Here is an 18,551-nt window from a genome sequence, read left to right on the forward strand (position 1 = left end):
TTCTTGCAGTCCATGGGACTCTCAAGTGTCTCCTCCAGCACCAGAATTCAAAAGCATCCATTCTTTGGCGATCAGCCTTCTTTATGGTCCAGCTCTCACTTCTATACATCACTACTGGGAAAACCAGAGCTTTAACTATACGGACCTTTGTTGGCAAGGTGATGTCTCTGCTTTTTAAGATGCTGCCTAGGTTTGTCATTGCTTTTCTCCCAAGAAGCAGGCGTCTTTTAATTTTAATACAAGTGTATTAGAGTCCAATAAATTCTTAAAAATGTTTTTGCTGCTAGAGATGTAATTAGGAAAATGCTTTTTGGAAACGTATGTTCATAGGATGTCCAAAGCTTGCATTTTGGAGGAAAGTATTAAGGTGCATAAATACTACAGACCAACTGTATATGTGTTGACAATTGGTTAATGTAAATGAACTCTTTGCATCCTTCCAGCTGATAAAAAACTGTTATTTATTTGCTGGAAAGATAATGCCAAGGTCCCCTTTGAACGATGGATACTATTCTTGCAACATAGGAATGTAGATTGTGGAGAAAGACAATGATATTTAGAATGCATTTATAAAAACAATGAATTGTTAATAATATTTTACTTGTTAGAATAATCGTTCCACTTACATACCTACATATTGTATTGTATCACAGTTTAAAGCAGTTTCCTTTGGTTTGGTTTGACCTTTCTCCATCTTTGTCACTTCATTTCTCTTCTGAAAATTGACAACAAAATAGAAACCCGTCATGCTTCTGCCTGGTTGAACAGACCCCCATCGCTCCTTGAAGTGAAGCCACGTGACCTTGACTTTCAACTTCCTTTTGACCCAGGGTCTCATTGGGGATCCTCTGTTTTCCTCAGAGTCAGATCAGTTGGCCTGTGTTTCACAATTGTGCATTTTACAAAGAATACAACATTAAGGAGTTAAGTGGAACTGCAGTGATCCAGGTGAATGTAATTAAGGTCCAGCTCCTGATTCACTGTTTTTTGTGACTCTTTCACTGTCCCTTAAAAGAAGGGAAAACATGTTTGCATGCCAGTAGTAGCAGTGGTAAAGAGGGGAGGGCTAGAGGAGGATCTGAATGCAGAATGTGAACGGGGGGGGGGGGAGTCCATAGGGTGAGCTTGTATTTTGCCCAGGACATCCAGCAGGAGTCTTACTGCTGTGGGAGTCAGCTGGGAGAATGGCCAGAGCGTGGAAGAGGCCGGAGAACCTTCCTCCAGGAGAATAACGGGACAGGCAGGCAGCCTTGGACTCCTGGAACAACCGCACTGTTGTCCTTGCACTTAAAAGGACTGCACCCTCTGGGGAGAGAGAGACTTTGTGTTGAGACCTTGTATTGGACTGGTTGCCTCTTTGCTCATTAAATGAATTAAAGACTCGTCTTCCTCCACCGTCTCTGTGAGATGTGGTTATTTCATCCTGGGGGTCCATGGGGGAACCTGCTGCACTGTAGAAACACAACGAACCAGATCCTTGGGTTCCCCTTGGCTAAGCTATGGAGCCCCTCCCAGAGGAGGCAGGGCTTCACCCCATGCAGGGCTTCCCCCAGCCACCCATCCATTTGGAGAGCTGGTCTACCTGCGGGAGATTCTGCAGTCCCCCTCCGGGCATTTGGCCCTTTCTGCCCAAGCCCGTTCAAGGTGTGAAGGGAACATGGAAACAGCATATCCCTTCCCATCACAGCAGTACCTCTTTATCTACTTGCACTTGTGTGCTTTTTGAACTGTTAGCTTGGCAGAAGCTGGGACAGAGCAACGGGAGCTCACCCCATTGTGTGGATTTGAAGGGCCAACCTTCCGCTGGAGAAGCTGAAGAGGCTGAGGGGGGAATGCAGGCGAGAGTTTGGATTTGGATTTGATATCCCGCTTTATCACTACCCTAGGGAGTTTCAAAGCGGCTCACATTCTCCTTTCCCTTCCTCCCCCACAACAAACACTCTTTGAGGTGAGTGGGGCTGAGAGACTTCAGAGAAGTGTGACTGGCCCAAGGTCACCCAGCAACTGCATGTGGAGGAGCGGAGACGCGAACCCGGTTCACCAGATTATGAGTCCACTGCTCTTAACCACTACACCACACTGGCTAAGAGAGAGAGAGAGGCACCTGTTGGCTGACTCTATCTGCCATCTGCCGGTCTAGCTGCTCCATGCTTTGGAAGCCCACCCACCCGGTCTACCCCCAGAGGCCAGGACTCTAGGAGCAAGGTTGCCCCCGACAGAGAGAGCAGGAGGGAGTCGCCATGGGGGGGGTCAGGTGCATCCACCTGCCTAGGTCAAGTAAAACAAGAGAGGTACTCACCTAACTGACCAACCCAACCAAGGCCTGCCCCCCAAAAAAACCCTTGGCTATGCCCCTGGAGCCACCTGTGCAGGAACTGCCTTGGGGCTGGTGGAGAGAGGAAGAGTGTCCAGTCATGCAGGGCTTCCCCCAAGCAGCCAACCGGTCTACCTGCGGGAGAGCCTGCAGCCTCCCTCGGGGCATCCAGCCCTTTCCGCCCGATCCTGCTCCAGGTCTGGGGTGCGCGGTGGCTCCTTGAAGCCTCCCCATCCCTCACTAGGGAGGAACTGAGGAGCCGTCCACTTTTAACAGAGGTCTCTGAAGTTCCAGAACTGTTCTGTCCTGAAGTTCTCACCCTGGGCCAGCAGGGGGATACTGAAGATGGTTTTCACTCAGGTCCACATATGCAAATAAGGAATTGAAAGTGACATGCAGTGATTGTAAAAAAATTCAGTGTATCTGAAGAAGTGTGCATGCACACGAAAGCTCATACCAAGAACTAACTTAGTTGGTCTTTAAGGTGCTACAGGAAGGATTTTTTTTTATTTTGACTATGGTAGACCAACACGGCTACCTACCTGTATTCAGTGATTGGATAGTTATGGAAAGTTGTTACTGTTGCTTTGTAGTGGAGCTCTATATAAGCAGGCGGGCTGAACCCTTCAGTTCTGTTCTGGCCTGTGAGTAAACAAGAGCTGTTTGAAGAACCGCTGTGTCGCCTGATCTGTTCACCCACATTACCCACCCTGGAAGAATGGCAGATGAAGGTGATGGACTATATGGAATTGGCGGAAATGACCGGCAGAATTTAAATTGAAGAAATTTAAAGATTATTTACAGAAATATTGTAAAATTAATGAATCTTAGAACAATGTTGGATTGAAGCTAAGTGGTTTTCAGCAGTAATGTTATAAAGATGTGTAAAAATGGACTGCTAATAGGGGATAATTTAAAGTTATAATACATTAAGATTAAAGATTAGGATAAAAATAAAGAGGGAAAGGATTTGCTGAACCAACCAATTGAACTGGATACAAAAAAGGGAGGTGTGACGAGGTCAGGGGAACAAGCGAATGAAAGATAAGACATGAAAAGATTTAATTGTTTTTAATTGTTTTTATTTTATTTTATTTTTTGTATTTTTTCCTTTTGTAATACTTTGAAAACTTTAATAAAAATCTTTTTTTAAAAAATGATCTGTTCACCCCCAACTTAAAGGGGAACGTGCCTAAGGAGAGGCCTGCCCGGCCCTGGAGCTGCCCGAGACCCAGCCCGCCTGCAGGGCGCTCTGCACATGCTCCGCTCTCCCTCTCCCCAGCCCCCTGGCTCAGGGGTGGGGCTGGGGTTCAGAGCCCACGGCAGCAGGGGGCTCCCCTGGCCCCTTCTCGGCTCCCTGCTTCGGGCCCAGCTTTTTCCTCCCCCCAAACGAGACCTCCCTCGGGAGGGATCAGCTGGGCGCGGAAGGGTTAAGAGCAGCTGAGCCGCACGCCTAGAGAGGACAGGAAGGGGGCGGGGGCGGGTCTTCCGGAGGCGGCGCCCCTCTTGTCTCCTCCGGTGAGTCTCCTCTGCCCTCTGGGGGCGCCTCGGGGTCCCCGGGATGCAGCGGGGGGGGGGGTCCTGCTCGGCTCGAGGCCTCTGCCCCCCCCCTTGGCCCAGCCGGCGAGCAGGCGAGGGGTCCGGCCCCGGGGGCGGAGGGGGAGATCCCTCCCGGGAGGGGAGCAAGGGCCTCGCTTGACAGCCGGAGGGAAACCCCTGGGAGTCAAATCCAGGAAGAGGGTGGGAAGGGGGAGGGCGAGGCCACCGCTGTCCACGTTTCCCCCCTTTCTTAAGGGAAATTCCCTTATTCCCAAGAGGATTCCTCGCAAGGAAAGGGGGAAGGGGACAGCTATGGCGGAGAAGAGAGAAAGAGAAGCTCGCCGAGCCCAAGGTCCAAGAGAAGAAGCCTCTCCTGAAAGACAAGGGCTTCTTGCAAAACCTTGAGAAATAAGCAGGAGGCAGACGAGAGAGAGAGAAAGGGAGCAGCCGGCTGAGCGCAGGCACTTCTCCCTCCTGGCTCGGCGCTGCCTGGAGATCCTCAAAGCAAAAGTGGCAACAGAAAGGAACCTTAGAGGATCTCAAGCCAGATTGCTAATTCCAATGTCCATTTCATTTCGATTCCCTGCTGCATTTTGGACCGCTTCCAAGTCGTGTTCAGGGGCAGCTTCGCATAGAGGGCTTTGCTATAACCCCCTCGGATCCAGAGCCTGGCGTCCCCCGGACAGGTCATGTCTGCCCCAAACTAGTCAGCGAGGCCACCTGAGCCTCCCCTGAGATGGTGGGATGCAGGAGGACACCCCTAGCATCTATGGCTCTGTGGGGATTATGCAATGGAACGTCATCATCATTGCAGTCATTATTATTACTATCCTCCCCTTCCCTGAAGTTTCCATGGCAGATGAATGTAATGGAATTCTACTCATCGATCCAGAGCAGATTCTGACGTATAGTTAGCAGAGGAAACATTAAACACGTTGCAGGATTCCCCCAAAATAGACCAGAGGCCGTTGTATTTCATCCAGCAGAGCCTTACTGCTACGGAAGGCAAATGAGCCTAAGAGTCACAAATCCAATACATTCAGGATTGGCACCATGCATAAGAAATCCACTTGCAGTAGACTTAACTTAAACTTACAATAGCTTATAATAATATGTCTAAAGCTTAACGCTATATGCAGAATACCACACCAGAAGGGAAAGGGACAGAAAGAGTAAGGCTCCTCCTGGCCTTACTCTTATAGTCAGCATGACCTTGACAGAAGAGAGAACAGGGCCCGTCTAATCCAGCAGTACTCAGCTTCTCTGAAGGAACAACCCAAACATCAGGAACCTTCTGCTTGTTTCTTTCACACAGAGAAGCTTCCAGAACCCTCTTGAACTAATTAGAATAGGACAGATCTCTACGCATCAGATCAGTACTTTCTGTACTAATAAATGCAAACTTTAAAACTATATTTAAAACAGAAAGGCCTCGCCCAGTTAGCCCTTGGGGGTTGACCACATAATCATCCGGCCCTCAGAACAACAAGAAAGGACCCACCCAAGTAGTGTGCTTTGAGGACGTTGGATATTCCAAGTGCTAGAAAATAAGGCAAAGACAGGAAAGAAATATGCCCTGAAGTGGGGGTGGGAGAGGAAGAGAGAGCACTCTTGAGGGTCCCCAGCTTAAGACCCCAACTGTGGGCTAGTGTTTAAATTATATTCAGCACAAATTACTCACTTACCCATCATCATTCTGTCTTCACTTCTTCTCCTGACCTTGTATCAATCTGATAACAGAACAATGTATTTGCTTTGTAGGATTTGTGAGCAACTCTTAATCGTATAGACAGAACTCAACAGAAGACTACAGGATTCCTTTGGATCTCTTGGAGGCTTCCTGAGAGCACCAATGGATGAGCAAGACTCAGCTGGCCCTGAGGCAGGAAGCCCTGCCCTCCAAACTGGGAGCAGTGGGGAATTATGGGAAAACTCAGTGCAGAAGATCCTGGGTGAGGAGGACACCCTCTGCTCAGAGGTGCAGAGCCAGCAGTTGACGCAGTCCGGCTCTCAGGAGGCCAAAGGACCCCGAGAGGCTTGCGGCCGACTCCACCACCTTGACTGTCAGTGGCTGAAGCCAGAAAGTCATACGAAAGCTGAGATCCTGGACCTGGTGATCTTGGAGCAGTTCCTATCTGTCCTTCCGCTGGAGATGGAGAGCTGGGTGAGGGAATGTGGAGCAGAGACCAGTTCCCAGGCTGTAGCCCTGGCCGAAGGTTTCCTCCTGAGTCAGGCAGAGGAGAGGAAGCAGGAAGAGAGAAAGCAGGTGAGAGAGACTTTCCTCTGGATGCTTCCAAGGGGCTCAGAATGTTATAAGCCAAAAATAGCTTATCTCCTGAGTTTATGCCAATAAAAACTCAGAAACGTGAGGAGTCCAATGTTTATTGCAAAGCAATAGGTTACAGTCGGTTTGTTCTGCAAAACTGCAACCCCGCCCAGTGGTCCAGGTGGTGGTATTTATAACATTTCAAACAAAGCTTTTCAATTTTCACCAATCCTATACCTCATTACTTCATTTCTTGTTTTACACATGCACAATAAGCTCTGGCAATTTATGCTGATTCAGATTTGATTCTCACCGTGTTCTGTTGCATTGTGCTGTACACATGTTGGGAACCTGTGTTACGTGTAGTCATTAGCACCATGTAGCAACTTGAGCTGTATCTTTATAATTCACATATTAGCTATATTCCTGCCCCAAATGGAGGGTGGCAACTTGCAAAAACATCAGTTTCATAAACTAACAGGTTACCATAAATTCTCTATTAGAAGCACACTCAAGGATTTACAGGAGTACACATCACATTTATTGTGGCCTTTTGGGCCCACCACCACAAGAATATGAATCTCCCAAAATGCCAGCGTGGTGCAGTGGTTAAGAGCGGTGGACTCGTAATCTGGTGAACCGGGTTTGCTTCCCCGCTCCTCCACATGCAGCTGCTGGGTGACCTTGGGCCAGTCACACTTCTCTGAAGTCTCTCAGCCCCACTCACCCCACAGAGTGTTTGTTGTGGGGGAGGAAGGGAAAGGAGAATGTGAGCCGCTTTGAGACTCCTGAAGGGGAGTGATAAAGCAGGATATCAAATCCAAACTCTTCTTCTTCTTCTTCTTTTCTAATGGCTCACCCACTTTGGGGAAGCAAGGGATGAGATCTGCTCCCCCAAATTGTTTTATTCGGCCATTCCCCATTCTCCCCATTCTCTGTTTTGAATCCTTGTTACTCTTTCAGCGGAAGGATCTGTTTGCAGAAATGGGCCTCGATTCCTGTGAGGCAGAGAAGACTCTGTTGGACGCCAGAGGGAGGCCGCTGGGTAAGGAGGAAGGAGTTTTTCCTTATTCTCTGGATTTTGAAACTAATCTGTGGGTTGTGTTCATCTTGAGGGGGTTGAGTCCCTGAGTGTTTTTCCCCTGCCAGCAAACAGTTACCTGGCAACAGTCAAGGAGGCAGTTGGAGTGGGGGGGAGAGTCATGGTGTGGGAGAGTCATGGTGTGGGAGAGTCATGGCGTCTGAGGGGATTCTGTGCAGAGAGTTCCTTCTGACCGGGGTCAAGACGAGGATAGGCGAGAACTCTCAAGAGATGTGGGACGACCTTAGAAAAAGGGGTAAATGTTATGTATTAAAAGGTTTAGAAGTTTAAATTTGATAAATTAAGATAATTTAAGTAAATTGCTAATAAGGGATAATTTGGGGATAAGAACTTGTTGAGTTAATTATTGGAATAGGGATGCAAGAAGGGGAGGTGGGGGAAGTCCGGGAAAGTGGTTAAGAAATTAAGATTTTAAAACTATATTTGTTATGTGTGCGTTGTGTGTTGTGTTTGTTTGTTGTTGTGTTTGTCTAAAAAACTTTTTGAAAACCCTAATAAAATTTTTATATATAAAAAAAGAGAACTCTCCAGAGATGCTCTCCGGTTCTGAATGGCAGAACCCAGTAGAAATAGACAAGACACAGCCCCACACGGTGCTGACAGGAAAAAGGGTCCTCAGAGGGAATCCTCTGACAGGAAAGGGCAGGAGGGATTCCGAGGCCAAGGAGGATTTGGGGGTCTGTAGGGAAACCGTCCAGCGGAAAACCAGTTGAACTATGGGAGATGTCTTGTAGTGTCCCCAAAACCAGGAAGGATTGGACTCTGATTAATAGAATACAAACGAGGCTTGACCAGCAAGACTCTGAGAGGGATGCGTATAATATTTCCCTCTCCACCCCTCAGCCCAGGTCGTTTTATTCACAAAAGAACTTTTTACACAGTCTTCGTAAGAACCAATCAGATTTCCTCTGAGCATTTAAACAAACCCCATGTGGGACAAAGTTAAAAGTTAAAACTACAAAGAGCTAATTTGAGCATGCAGACATATCTGAGAGTAAATAAAAGAGGACCAGAGGAGGAATGCATTCAGCAAAACCCCGGAGGTCATAAACAAGCAGTAAACATAAGGGGAAGGATGGCAAGGAAGAGAGGTATCTTGATCACCTTCATGTGAAACTGTTTCCTGGCCCTAAGATTAACAAAACCAAGGGAGGGTATATCAAAGAAGCTACCTACTATCTTTGTGACCCAGGATGCCTGGTGAACAACCGGCCTGTGTTTAGAATGCTTATATTTGCCTGTCAGGCACAGAAATAGGACAGAGACGCAGAGGCGTGGATTGAGCAGAAATCCTATCAAAATGGCTCACCCTGTCAATGCAATGCTTTCATTGCTGACACAAATGGCTTGCTCCATATTTTTTATAATTCCTCATAGCAATCCCACCTGATCACTACAATGTATAAAAGAAAGCCTGAGCAGCATACAGCCGACGCTTTAATAAAAAGCAACAGCACTGTGCCGTGGTGAAGAACCACACTGTTTGCTCCATTTCTGTGGAAGAAGAAGAACCCAAACCCCTTGTTTACATCCGTTATAATAAAGTCTGTTTGCAACTTGTTTCCCCCCAAGAAAACCCCTCTGAGGCTCCCGATTCCTTCTCCATTGGGGATTTCACCTGAGGGAGGGAAACAGGGCTGGAGAGGGCCGTTGCACTGCTGCCTATTAATTGGTGGCAACGCCGTGATACAAAGTTAAAACCCACATAGAAAGCTGCCCACAGACACAGAACAACCAGCTTAATCAAGCAGTGAGGTTATTTTATTAAAAGAAAGAAAATTTCCTGTCAGAAAAGGGCCAGCAAGCACCAAGCCAAAGGGACTCGGGATGACCCAGGGCAGGGAGCTGGCGCACCTGAGGAGAATCCTAATACTGAATTAGAAATGATGGGACTAAGATTAGAATTGGCCATAGTTGAAGCAGAGAAAGAAAGACATAAAGTTGAAACAGGGAAAGAAAAGGGAAAGGCAAATTCGCAGCTGAACAGGCCAGAATTACAGCTGACAGTTAGCGCAGATGCAGGCTGAGAGAGAGATGGCAGAGAGAGAGAGAGCGGATTAGCGCATGAGGAAAAAGAGAAAGAAAGAAATGCCAGATTAGCCCAAGAAGAAGGAGAAAGGGAGGCCAAGATGGGCCATGAAAAAGACATGATTCTTTTGAAAATGGAGGAAAGGAAGCTGAGAGCAGAACTGCCACATCCATTGGTGGGGGGTGGAGATTTTACCTCAGCTAATTCCAGAGATTTCCTAAGTATGTCCAAGGTGGTGGTGGACAGGCATTCCTGTTTAGTTAGTCCTGCATTCACGAGGAAAACTTTCTTTACGCCACAGATATGTGGAACATTGAGGGAAATATACTCAGATTTAAGAGAAGATGAAGCCTCTGATGACCTCACATTCAAAGAAAGAGAAAAAGGGCGCTTTGGTTTAACTGCAGTGCAAAGTAGAAAAGCCTTTTGTGATATTGAAAGAAGAGCAGGAGAGACTTCTGCCCAGCTGGGTAGACATATTGATAAAGCTCTGGGCAGATGGGTGGAAGGAAGGAAAATGGAAACTGTTGATGAGCTTCTCTGTCGCCTGAAATGCGCTGCTGAAGCTCTGAGAGACGCAGAAACTGATGGCTTCCCTTTGACTTTTGTCTCTCGCAGGTGACCGAAGGATGCCCCCCAGACCTCCTCATCCATCTTTTCATGAGGACGGAGGAGAAGCAGCAGCTGTGGAAACAGATCTGGTATGGGGAAAGAGCTTTGTGGGGAAAGAGTCAGAGGAGTGGGGCAGCCAGGGAGCCTCTGGGCCGGAAAGAATTTCTCCTCCTCTTGGCTTCTGTCAAAGCCTCGGTCCTGAACAAAGATGGACAGTGCCATTCAGGAAGGTTTATGTGCTGACAGGAATGAACAGCCATCTCTCCTTAACTGGGCTTCGGAATGTCACTATTTTTATGGTTTATCAGTAGCTGCAGTTATATTTCTATATTGATCTAATCCGGCTTCTAAGCAGTTGAGAAGCTTCCAAGAAGTTGAGAAGCCATAGCAAACCGTGGCCGGGATTCACCTCCGCAGCCCCATCAGCCCCTCTCTGTGCCCCCATGAGCCCCTTGAAGTTGGCTGTAGGGCAGAGGGAGGGTCCCATCGCCCCCCAAGCATCGCACAGCGGGAGTAGAGAAGGGAGCGTTTTGTCTGCCAAACAGGAATACTTCCACAGACAGAATAATTTGAAGAACAGCATGCGGAGTTCCACCCATGCACACAAAGATTAATACCCATCATTAGAATGCACAGTAAAATAAATCATTGAAATGCTAAAATAGGCATCCAGACCTAAAATGTGCAGCCAAATAATCCCATTAAAACAACACAAAAAGGAATGGGTAGAAAACAACTGAGCAATGTATAGTAGATAATCTTTGTGCTGTCTCAGAAGAGGACCTTTTTCCCTTTTCCTTCAGGGTCCTCTGTGCTTTGAAGATGTCGCTGTGTATTTCACAGAGGAGGAGTGGGCGTTGCTGGATCCTGACCAGAGAGCTCTGCATAAGGACGTCATGGAGGAGAATCGTAGGATTGTGGACTCTCTCAGTAAGGATTCCTGCTGGACTATAATATATATTTTGAAATACACTCACCCACCCATACCCACACACCCCTACCTCCACCTGTGAGAATCCTGCAATATTTTGAGGGCGCTTGACAGCATCTGGGATTCTCCTTCCCCGCAGCTCACCTTGAATCTACTGTTCTGTCTGCAAATATTCTTGCCCCACATATGCCTTTTTAAACCATGACCAGGCTGGTCTGAGCTGCCCAGACCTTCTTGAATGTAACTTTCTGTGTGGTGGCAGAAGAAGTAGTAGTCAACAAAGGCAGTGAACCCTGTAGTAAGGCCTCATATCTAGCTCCGTTCAGTTCTTCATACATAACAAACATTCATTAGCAGTCTTCCATCATTTGAATAATTTGAGGCTCCATTTCTTGCTGATGGTCTGTTTCTCTCTTTGATGCAGGTGCTGATGGAATGGAAATTATGAACAAGGGAGGTCATGACAACATTCACAGAGTGGGGAAGCTGTATAAATATTTAGAATGTGGAGAGAGCTCTATTCAGAGCTCCTATTCCACTTCCCATAATATAAATCCTATTGGAAAGAATCTCTATCAGTGCTTAAAAGATGATAGGACGTTTCGTCAGAAGAAATGTCTCTCTTTCCATCCAAGATCTCATAGCAGGGTGAAACCACATCAGTGCTTTGAATGTGGAAAGAGCTTCAGCCAAAGGGCTAAGCTCATTACCCATCAAAGAATTCATACAGGGGAGAAACCATTTCAGTGCTTGGAATGTGGAAAGAGCTTCAGCCAGAGGGGTCATCTCACTTCCCATCAAACAATTCATACTGGGGTGAAACCATATATGTGCATGAAATGTGGAAAGACTTTCAGTCGGGAGGATAGTCTCACTTCACACCAAACAATTCACAGTGAGGAGAGACCATATCAGTGCTTAGAATGTGGAAAGAGCTTCAAATGGAAGAAAAGTCTCACTTTACATGAAAGATTTCACAGAGGGGAGGGACCATATAAGTCCTTGGAATATGGAAGTAGCTTCAGTCAGAATAGCAGTCTCACTTCACATCAAAGAATTAACATTGAGGAGAGACCATATCAGTGCTTGGAATGTGGAAAGAGCTTCAGTCACAGGGCTGTTCTGAAGACCCATCAAAAAATTCACACAGGAGATAAATTGTATCAGTGCTTGGAATGTGGAAAGAGCTTCAGTTACAAGCACGTACTCACAGCACATCAAAGAATTCATACAGGGGAGAAACCATATCAGTGCATGGAATGTGGAAGGAGCTTCAGTCGAAAGGACCATCTCGCTTCTCACCAAATAACTCACAGTGGAAAGAAACCCCATCACTGCTTGGAATGTGGAAAGAACTTCAGTCACAGACATGTGCTCACGGCCCATCAAAGAATTCATACAGGGGAGAAACCGTATCCGTGCATGGAATGCGGAAAGAGCTTCAGTCACAGACATGTGCTCACGGCCCATCAAATAATTCATACAGGGGAGAAACCATATAACTGCTTGGAATGTGGAAGGAGCTTCAGGAATAGGGCCGATCTCAATTACCATCAAATAAGTCACAGTGGAGGGGAAACCCATAAGTGCTTGGAATGTGGAAAGAGCTTCAGTCAGAGAGCTAAACTCATGGCTCATCAGAGAATTCATACAGGAGAGAAACCATATCAGTGTTTTGAATGTGGAAAGCGCTTCAGGAATAGGACCCATCTCACTTCCCATCAAAGAACTCACAGCGTGGAGAAACCCCATAAGTGCATGGAATGCGGAAAAATCTTCCTGCAGAGGGATCAGCTAAAGGCTCATCAGAGAATTCATACAGGGGAGAAACCATTTCAGTGCTTGGAATGCGGAAGGAGCTTCAGTAGGAAGGACAATCTTGCTTCCCACCAAATAACGCACAGTGGGAAGAAACCCCATCACTGCTTGGAATGTGGAAAGAACTTCAGTCACAGGGCTGTGCTCAAGGCCCATCAAAGAATTCACAGAGGTGAGAAACCGTATCAGTGTTCAGAATGTGGGAAGAGCTTCGGCAAGAAGGCTGTGCTCACAGCCCATCAAAGAATTCATCTAGGGGAGAAACCACACCAGTGTTCTGAATGTGGAAAATGCTTCAGTCAGAAGGTCCACCTCACTTCCCATCAAAGAACTCATACAGGGGTGAAACCATATCTCTGCATGAAATGTGGAAAGCCTTTCAGTCGGAAGGATAGTCTCACTTTACATGAAAGAATTCACAGAAAAGAAGAACCATATAAAACTTTCAAATGTGTAAGGGACTTCATTAAGGGATCCCAGTTCACTTCCCATCAAATAACACACAGTGGTGAGAAAGCATACCAGTGTTTGGAATGTGGGAAGAACTTCAAATGGAAGAATAGTCTCACTTTACATCAAACAATTCACAGTGAAGAGAGACCGTATCAGTGCTTGGAATGTGAGAAGAGCTTCAAATTGAAGAAAAGTCTCACTTTACATCAAATTCTTCACAGTCAGGAGAGACCATTTCAGTGCTTGGAATGTGGAAAATGCTTCAGTCGTAAGGCATATCTCACTTCCCATCAAACAATTCACCGTGAGGAGAGACCATATCAGTGCTTGGAATGTGGAAAGAGCTTCAAATGGAAGAAAAGTTTCACATTCCATCAAAGAATTCATACAGGGGAGAAACCATATCAATGCTTAGAATGTGGAAAGAGCTTCATGCAGAGGTCTAAGATGACAGTCCATCAAAGAACTCACCGCAAGGAGACTCATAGCATTTGAAGATGGCTGACACATCTCCTCTTAATCTCCTCTTTTTGAGACAAAACATATCCAGCTCAGAACTCTGGGTATAGGGTGGTGTATCATTTTGGTCTCCTTCCTCTGCACGTGTTCCAGCTTGACAATATCCTCCTTTTATTGTGGCGTCCAGAACTGGACCCTGTACTCCAGGTGTGTTCTGACCAAGGCAGAAGGGAGCAGTAACATTACTTCCGATGATCAGGACACCAGATGTCTGTTGATGCAGCCTAAAATAACGTTAGCTTATTTTACTGCTGCTTCACATTTTTTACTCGTGTTAATCTTGTGGTGTACCAAGACCCCTAGGTCCTTTTCACAAGTAAAGCATTCCTGACAAATGGCCATCCAAGCTCTGCTGAAAGCTTCCAACAAAGGAGAATACACTACCTACTGAGGGAGACGGTTCCACTGTCGACAGCTGTAACTGTCAGAAGGTTCTTCTTGATGCTTAGTCAGAATCTCCTTTCCTGTAACTTGAAGCCATTGGTTTGAGTCCTACTCTCCAGAGCAGGAGAAAACAAGCCTGCTCCCTGGAGAAGCCCTTGAGATATCTGAAGTTGGCAGTTGTATCTCCTCTCAGTCTCCTCTTTCCCAGGCTAAACATCCCCAGCTCCCTCAAGAGTGGTTCCATGTGGTGGGTGAGTTTCTTTTTATTTTCAAGAAAGGTTAAGAATAGCTCTGCAGCTGGATTAGCCCATTGTTTCACCCAAAGGCCTTTCTTAAAAAGGAAGACAAGACCGGCCCTGCCATGAGTCTTGCCTCAGGCAGTGGCTTTGGGTGAAGCAGCAGTGTCTCTGCCTGGTGAGGCCCTTCCATGAATCTTGTCAGGATTTTGTCTGTCCAGCAATGGCAAGCAGCTTGGACCCATCAGGGCCTGGGAGAGGAAGAGAACCGAGAAGATGCCATAGCTCTTGCTACAGCTGAAGGTGAAGAAGAGACAAGAGAGCAGACCCAACGTCTCTCTCCTGCGCCCAAGAGGGGCCTCACTGCAATGCAATGCAGAGGAGGCTGTTCATTGGGGAAGGGGAGCCCAAAGCAGAACCCCTGTCCTGCTCACTGCAACATGCTGACCTTCCCTTTGTCTGCCTCATTTCCTAGTCTTCAGCCCTGGCCTAAGAGCAAGCGTGGCCAAACTTGGGCTTCCAGATGTTGTTGGCCTAAAACTCCCATCATCCCTAGCTAACAGGAGCAGTGTTCAGGGATAGTGGGAATTGTAGTCCCAAAATATCTGGAGGGCCGAGTTTGGCCATGCCTGCCTAAGAGGCGAGAGGTTTCAACACCAAGTGGTAAGAATCCCTGTTTGCTTTTCTCCTCTATTTGGCCAAAGGTTGTAGTTCAGCAGCAGGGCAGTTGCTTGGCATGCAGAAGGGCTTGAGTTCAATCCCCTTCTGGAGAGCTGCTGCCAGTCAGGGTAGACCAGTGCTGGCCAAAGGTGTCCAATTCTAAATATGCTTTTGCTGCTACTTCTTTGAAACATGTGTTCATGGGATGTCCTTTTATTTCATCGTATCAAAGAACATCTTCAAAGTTGGTTACATCATAGACAATTACAGGATATATTTAAGGAGGATAACAAAAAAGGCTTCTCATATTCGGCTTCCAATTTCCAAAAGGAAGTGATAGAAGAAAACACAAAATTATTAAAAAAGGCATATAACATCCTTTTGGAATGGGAGACCAAAGATGAAGAAGTAAAATCAGTAATGATTAAATGGGTGCAAGATGTAGGACATAATATACAATTTCACGAATGATAAAATTGTAGAAAATAAATTAGAAATTTACAGATTGCATATTATTGAGAGAGAATTATATGAAAATGATGTACAGATGGTATTTAGCACCGGTTAAATTGGCAAAAATGTATAAAAACGAAAAGAAAAAGTGTTGGAGATGTGAAACAGAAGGTACGTTCTATCATATGTGGTGGGATTGTAAGAAGGTAAAATCCTACTGGGAAATGATATACAATTAATTGAAGAAAATGTTAAAAATAAATTTTGTAAAAAAACCAGAAGCCTTTTTATTAGGTATGTTAGGTCAAGACATACCAAAAGAAATGAGGACTTTATTTATGTATGCCACTACAGCAGCAAGAATGTTGATTGCACAAAATTGGAAGACTGGAGAAATACCAACTAAAGAACAATGGCAAGAGAAGTTGAAGAACTATGCAGAACGGGCAAAAATGACAGAAAGACTAAGAGGAAAAGACAACAGAGACTTTGAACAAGATTGGGAACCATTCATAATATATTTGCAGAAACAAAGAAAGGCAATAGACTTGATGGCAGGATTTAAATAAGCATCCACATTATTAGCATGTTTGGAAGATAGTGAAATAAGATGATGTATTTAATTTTAATTTTATGCTTTTAAGGTTTGATGTTATGTTATTAATAACTTTTTTCTGTTGAGAGATAGCAAAGTGGGTGAAAATAGAAACAAACCAGAAACGCAAGTTGAGGGAAGTCTTGGAGGGGAGGGAGGGAGGAATATATAGGAAATGTTAAGAATTTGAGATGTATGTAATGAATGAAAATGAAAAATGAATAAAAAAATTAAAGAGAGAAACACATGTTCATGAGATGTCCAAAGCTTGCACATTTTTGGAGGAAAGTATTAAGGTGCCTACGAACTACATACCAACTTTATATGCATTGACAACGGGTTAATGTAAATGTACTCTTTGCATCCTTCCTTCTGCTAAACAACTGAGATTGATTCATTGGAAAGATAATGCCATGGTCCCCTTTGAACGATGGATACAAGCAACATAGGAGTGTAGATTGTGGAGAAATAGAATACATTTATAAAAACAATGATTTGTTAATACAGTGGTACCTCAGGCGAAGTACTTAATTCGTTCCGGAGGTCCGTACTTAACCTGAAACTGTTCTTAACCTGAAGCACCACTTTAGCTAAGGGGGGCCTCCTGCTGTTGCCGCGCCGCCGGAGCCCGATTTCTGTTCTCATCCTGAAGCAATGTTCTTAACCTGAAGCACAATTTCTGGGTTAGTGGAGTCTGTAACCTGAAGCATATGTAACCTGAGGTACCACTGTCATATTTTACTCGTCACTATATCGTACTACTTATATACCTACATATTGTATTGTATCACAGTTTCAAGTAGTTTCCTTTGGTTTGAGCTTTCTCCATCTTTTTCACTTCATTTCTCTTCTGAAAACTGACAACAAAATAGAAATTTTAAGAGAAAAAGAGAGGTTGAATGGTGCATTTCCTTTGGGGGGGGTTCCCGTGGGAGTGGGAAGAGGTTCATAAAAGAGAAAAGTGCCGCTCCTGATGCAGCCCATGTGGAAGGCGTTGAGGTGTTGCTCCTGGTGGGTGCAAGTGGCCCAGATCTGGGAGAATGGCCAGAGCGCGGAAGAGGCTGGAGAACCTTCCTCCAGGAGAATAACGGGACAGGCAGGCAGCCTTGGACTCCTGGAACAACCGCACTGTTGTCCTTGCAGTTAAAAGGACTGCACCCTCTGGGGAGAGAGAGACTTTGTGTTGAGACCTTGCATTGGAATGGTTGCCTGTTTGCTCATTAAATGAATTAAAGACTCGTCCTCCTCCATCTCTGTGAGATGTGGTTATTTCATTCTGGGGGTCCGAGGGGGAACCTTCTGCAGTGTAGAAACACTACCAACCAGATCCTTGGGTTCCCCTCGGCTATGGACCCCCTCCCAGAGGAGGCAGGGCTTCCTCCAGCCAGCCATCCCTTTGGAGAGCTGGTCTACCTGCAGGAGATTCTGCAGTCCCCCTCCGGGCATGTGGCCCTTTCTGCCCGAGCCGGTTCAAGTTGTGAAGGGCACACGTTCAAGGTATGGAGTCACACTTCTCTGAAGTCTCTCAGGCCCACTCACCTCACAGAGTGTGCGTTGTGGGGGAGGAAGGAAAAGGAGATTGTGAGCTGCTTTGAGACTCCTTCGGGTAGCGATAAAGCGGGATATCAAATCCAAACTCTTCTTGGGACTGGCGGAGAAATATACTCGGAGTCGAGAGTGGATGTCATTCTCTTTATTCAGCTCATAGTGGTGAGGAGGAAAGTTCCCCCACAATATCTGCTTTATATACATTATTTACACAATGGGCTGCATGCGATTGGCTAATTCTGGGATTCTCCTGTGGACCAATCAGTTTGTGGATTCACTTCCACCTGGAGCTCGATTGGGTGGCTCCTGCGGACCAATCATACTGCTGCATTGTTCTAGGACCAATCAGACTGCTGCATTTTGGATCCTATTCAACTCAGTACATAACAGGCAGAGAGAGGGAGGGTGTCCGGCCACGCAGGGCTCTCTCGGCATCTGCCCTTTCTGCCCGCTCCCGCTCCAGGTCTGGGGTGCACGGTGGCTCCTTGAAGCCTCACCATCCCCTCGCTGGAGAGGAACAGGGGAGACCCCGAAGCTCCAGAGGCGCAGCCGAGACAGGGTGAATGGGGGAGAAGCTGGTCCAGGGGAGATGGAGGGTAGATCTGCCCTGTTCAGTTTCTGTTAATTGGTTCTCGTGGGAAACTTGCAGATTCTAGCTTCACCAATTAACTCAAGCTGGTGTCAATTTACTCTTGGCAGAAAGCCCAGGTCTGCTTGACCTAGAAACTACTCACTCTGATTGGTTAACGAGCAGCACTCAACTCTGTTATCTAGGATTGCTAGCACAGTTTGGTGTGAGGTGTGTTAGGAGTTAGAAGTGCTGTGTATGGTTATGAGAGAGAGAGAGAGAAAGAGAGAAAGAGGATTTATTTTGCTTTTATTTGTATGCAGAAACTCTGCTGGTTTTATTTTCCTTTTAATAAATCCTGTAAATAGTTATTCTGAGTCTAGCTGACTAGTCATTACTGCCGCAACTAGCTTCCTCGCTGTGCAGGAAAACTCTGCTACGTTTGGGCTAAAGCCAGTAGGGCTATGCCTGACACTCCAAAGTTCCATGAGGTTATGGGCATTGTGCTGCCAGCCTGAGTTGCG

The 18,551-nt window shown here is 46.1% G+C and overlaps 1 protein-coding gene across 2 annotated transcripts in view; it reads left to right on the forward strand.

The window, feature by feature from the left end:
* Nucleotides 1-17,163, forward strand: part of LOC308583947 (uncharacterized protein) — a 37,764-nt gene extending 20,601 nt beyond the window's left edge. The window contains exons 1-6 of one of the 2 annotated variants that reach the window (XM_081188453.1): nucleotides 3,786-3,832; nucleotides 5,615-6,119; nucleotides 7,083-7,164; nucleotides 9,869-9,951; nucleotides 10,666-10,792; nucleotides 11,218-17,163. In XM_081188453.1, the coding sequence (XP_081044579.1) occupies nucleotides 5,706-6,119; nucleotides 7,083-7,164; nucleotides 9,869-9,951; nucleotides 10,666-10,792; nucleotides 11,218-13,559 (3,048 nt within the window). In that variant the 5' untranslated portion in view covers nucleotides 3,786-3,832; nucleotides 5,615-5,705 and the 3' untranslated portion in view covers nucleotides 13,560-17,163. Of the gene's footprint in view, nucleotides 1-3,785; nucleotides 3,833-5,614; nucleotides 6,120-7,082; nucleotides 7,165-9,868; nucleotides 9,952-10,665; nucleotides 10,793-11,217 lie in introns of those variants that run through there. The other variant, XM_081188454.1, reaches the window with a different exon arrangement.
* The last annotated feature ends 1,388 nt before the right edge of the window (nucleotides 17,164-18,551 follow it).

The sequence above is a fragment of the Podarcis bocagei genome (assembly GCF_964188305.1).
Source record: "Podarcis bocagei genome assembly, chromosome: 3".
NCBI classification, from domain to species: Eukaryota; Metazoa; Chordata; class Lepidosauria; order Squamata; family Lacertidae; genus Podarcis; species Podarcis bocagei.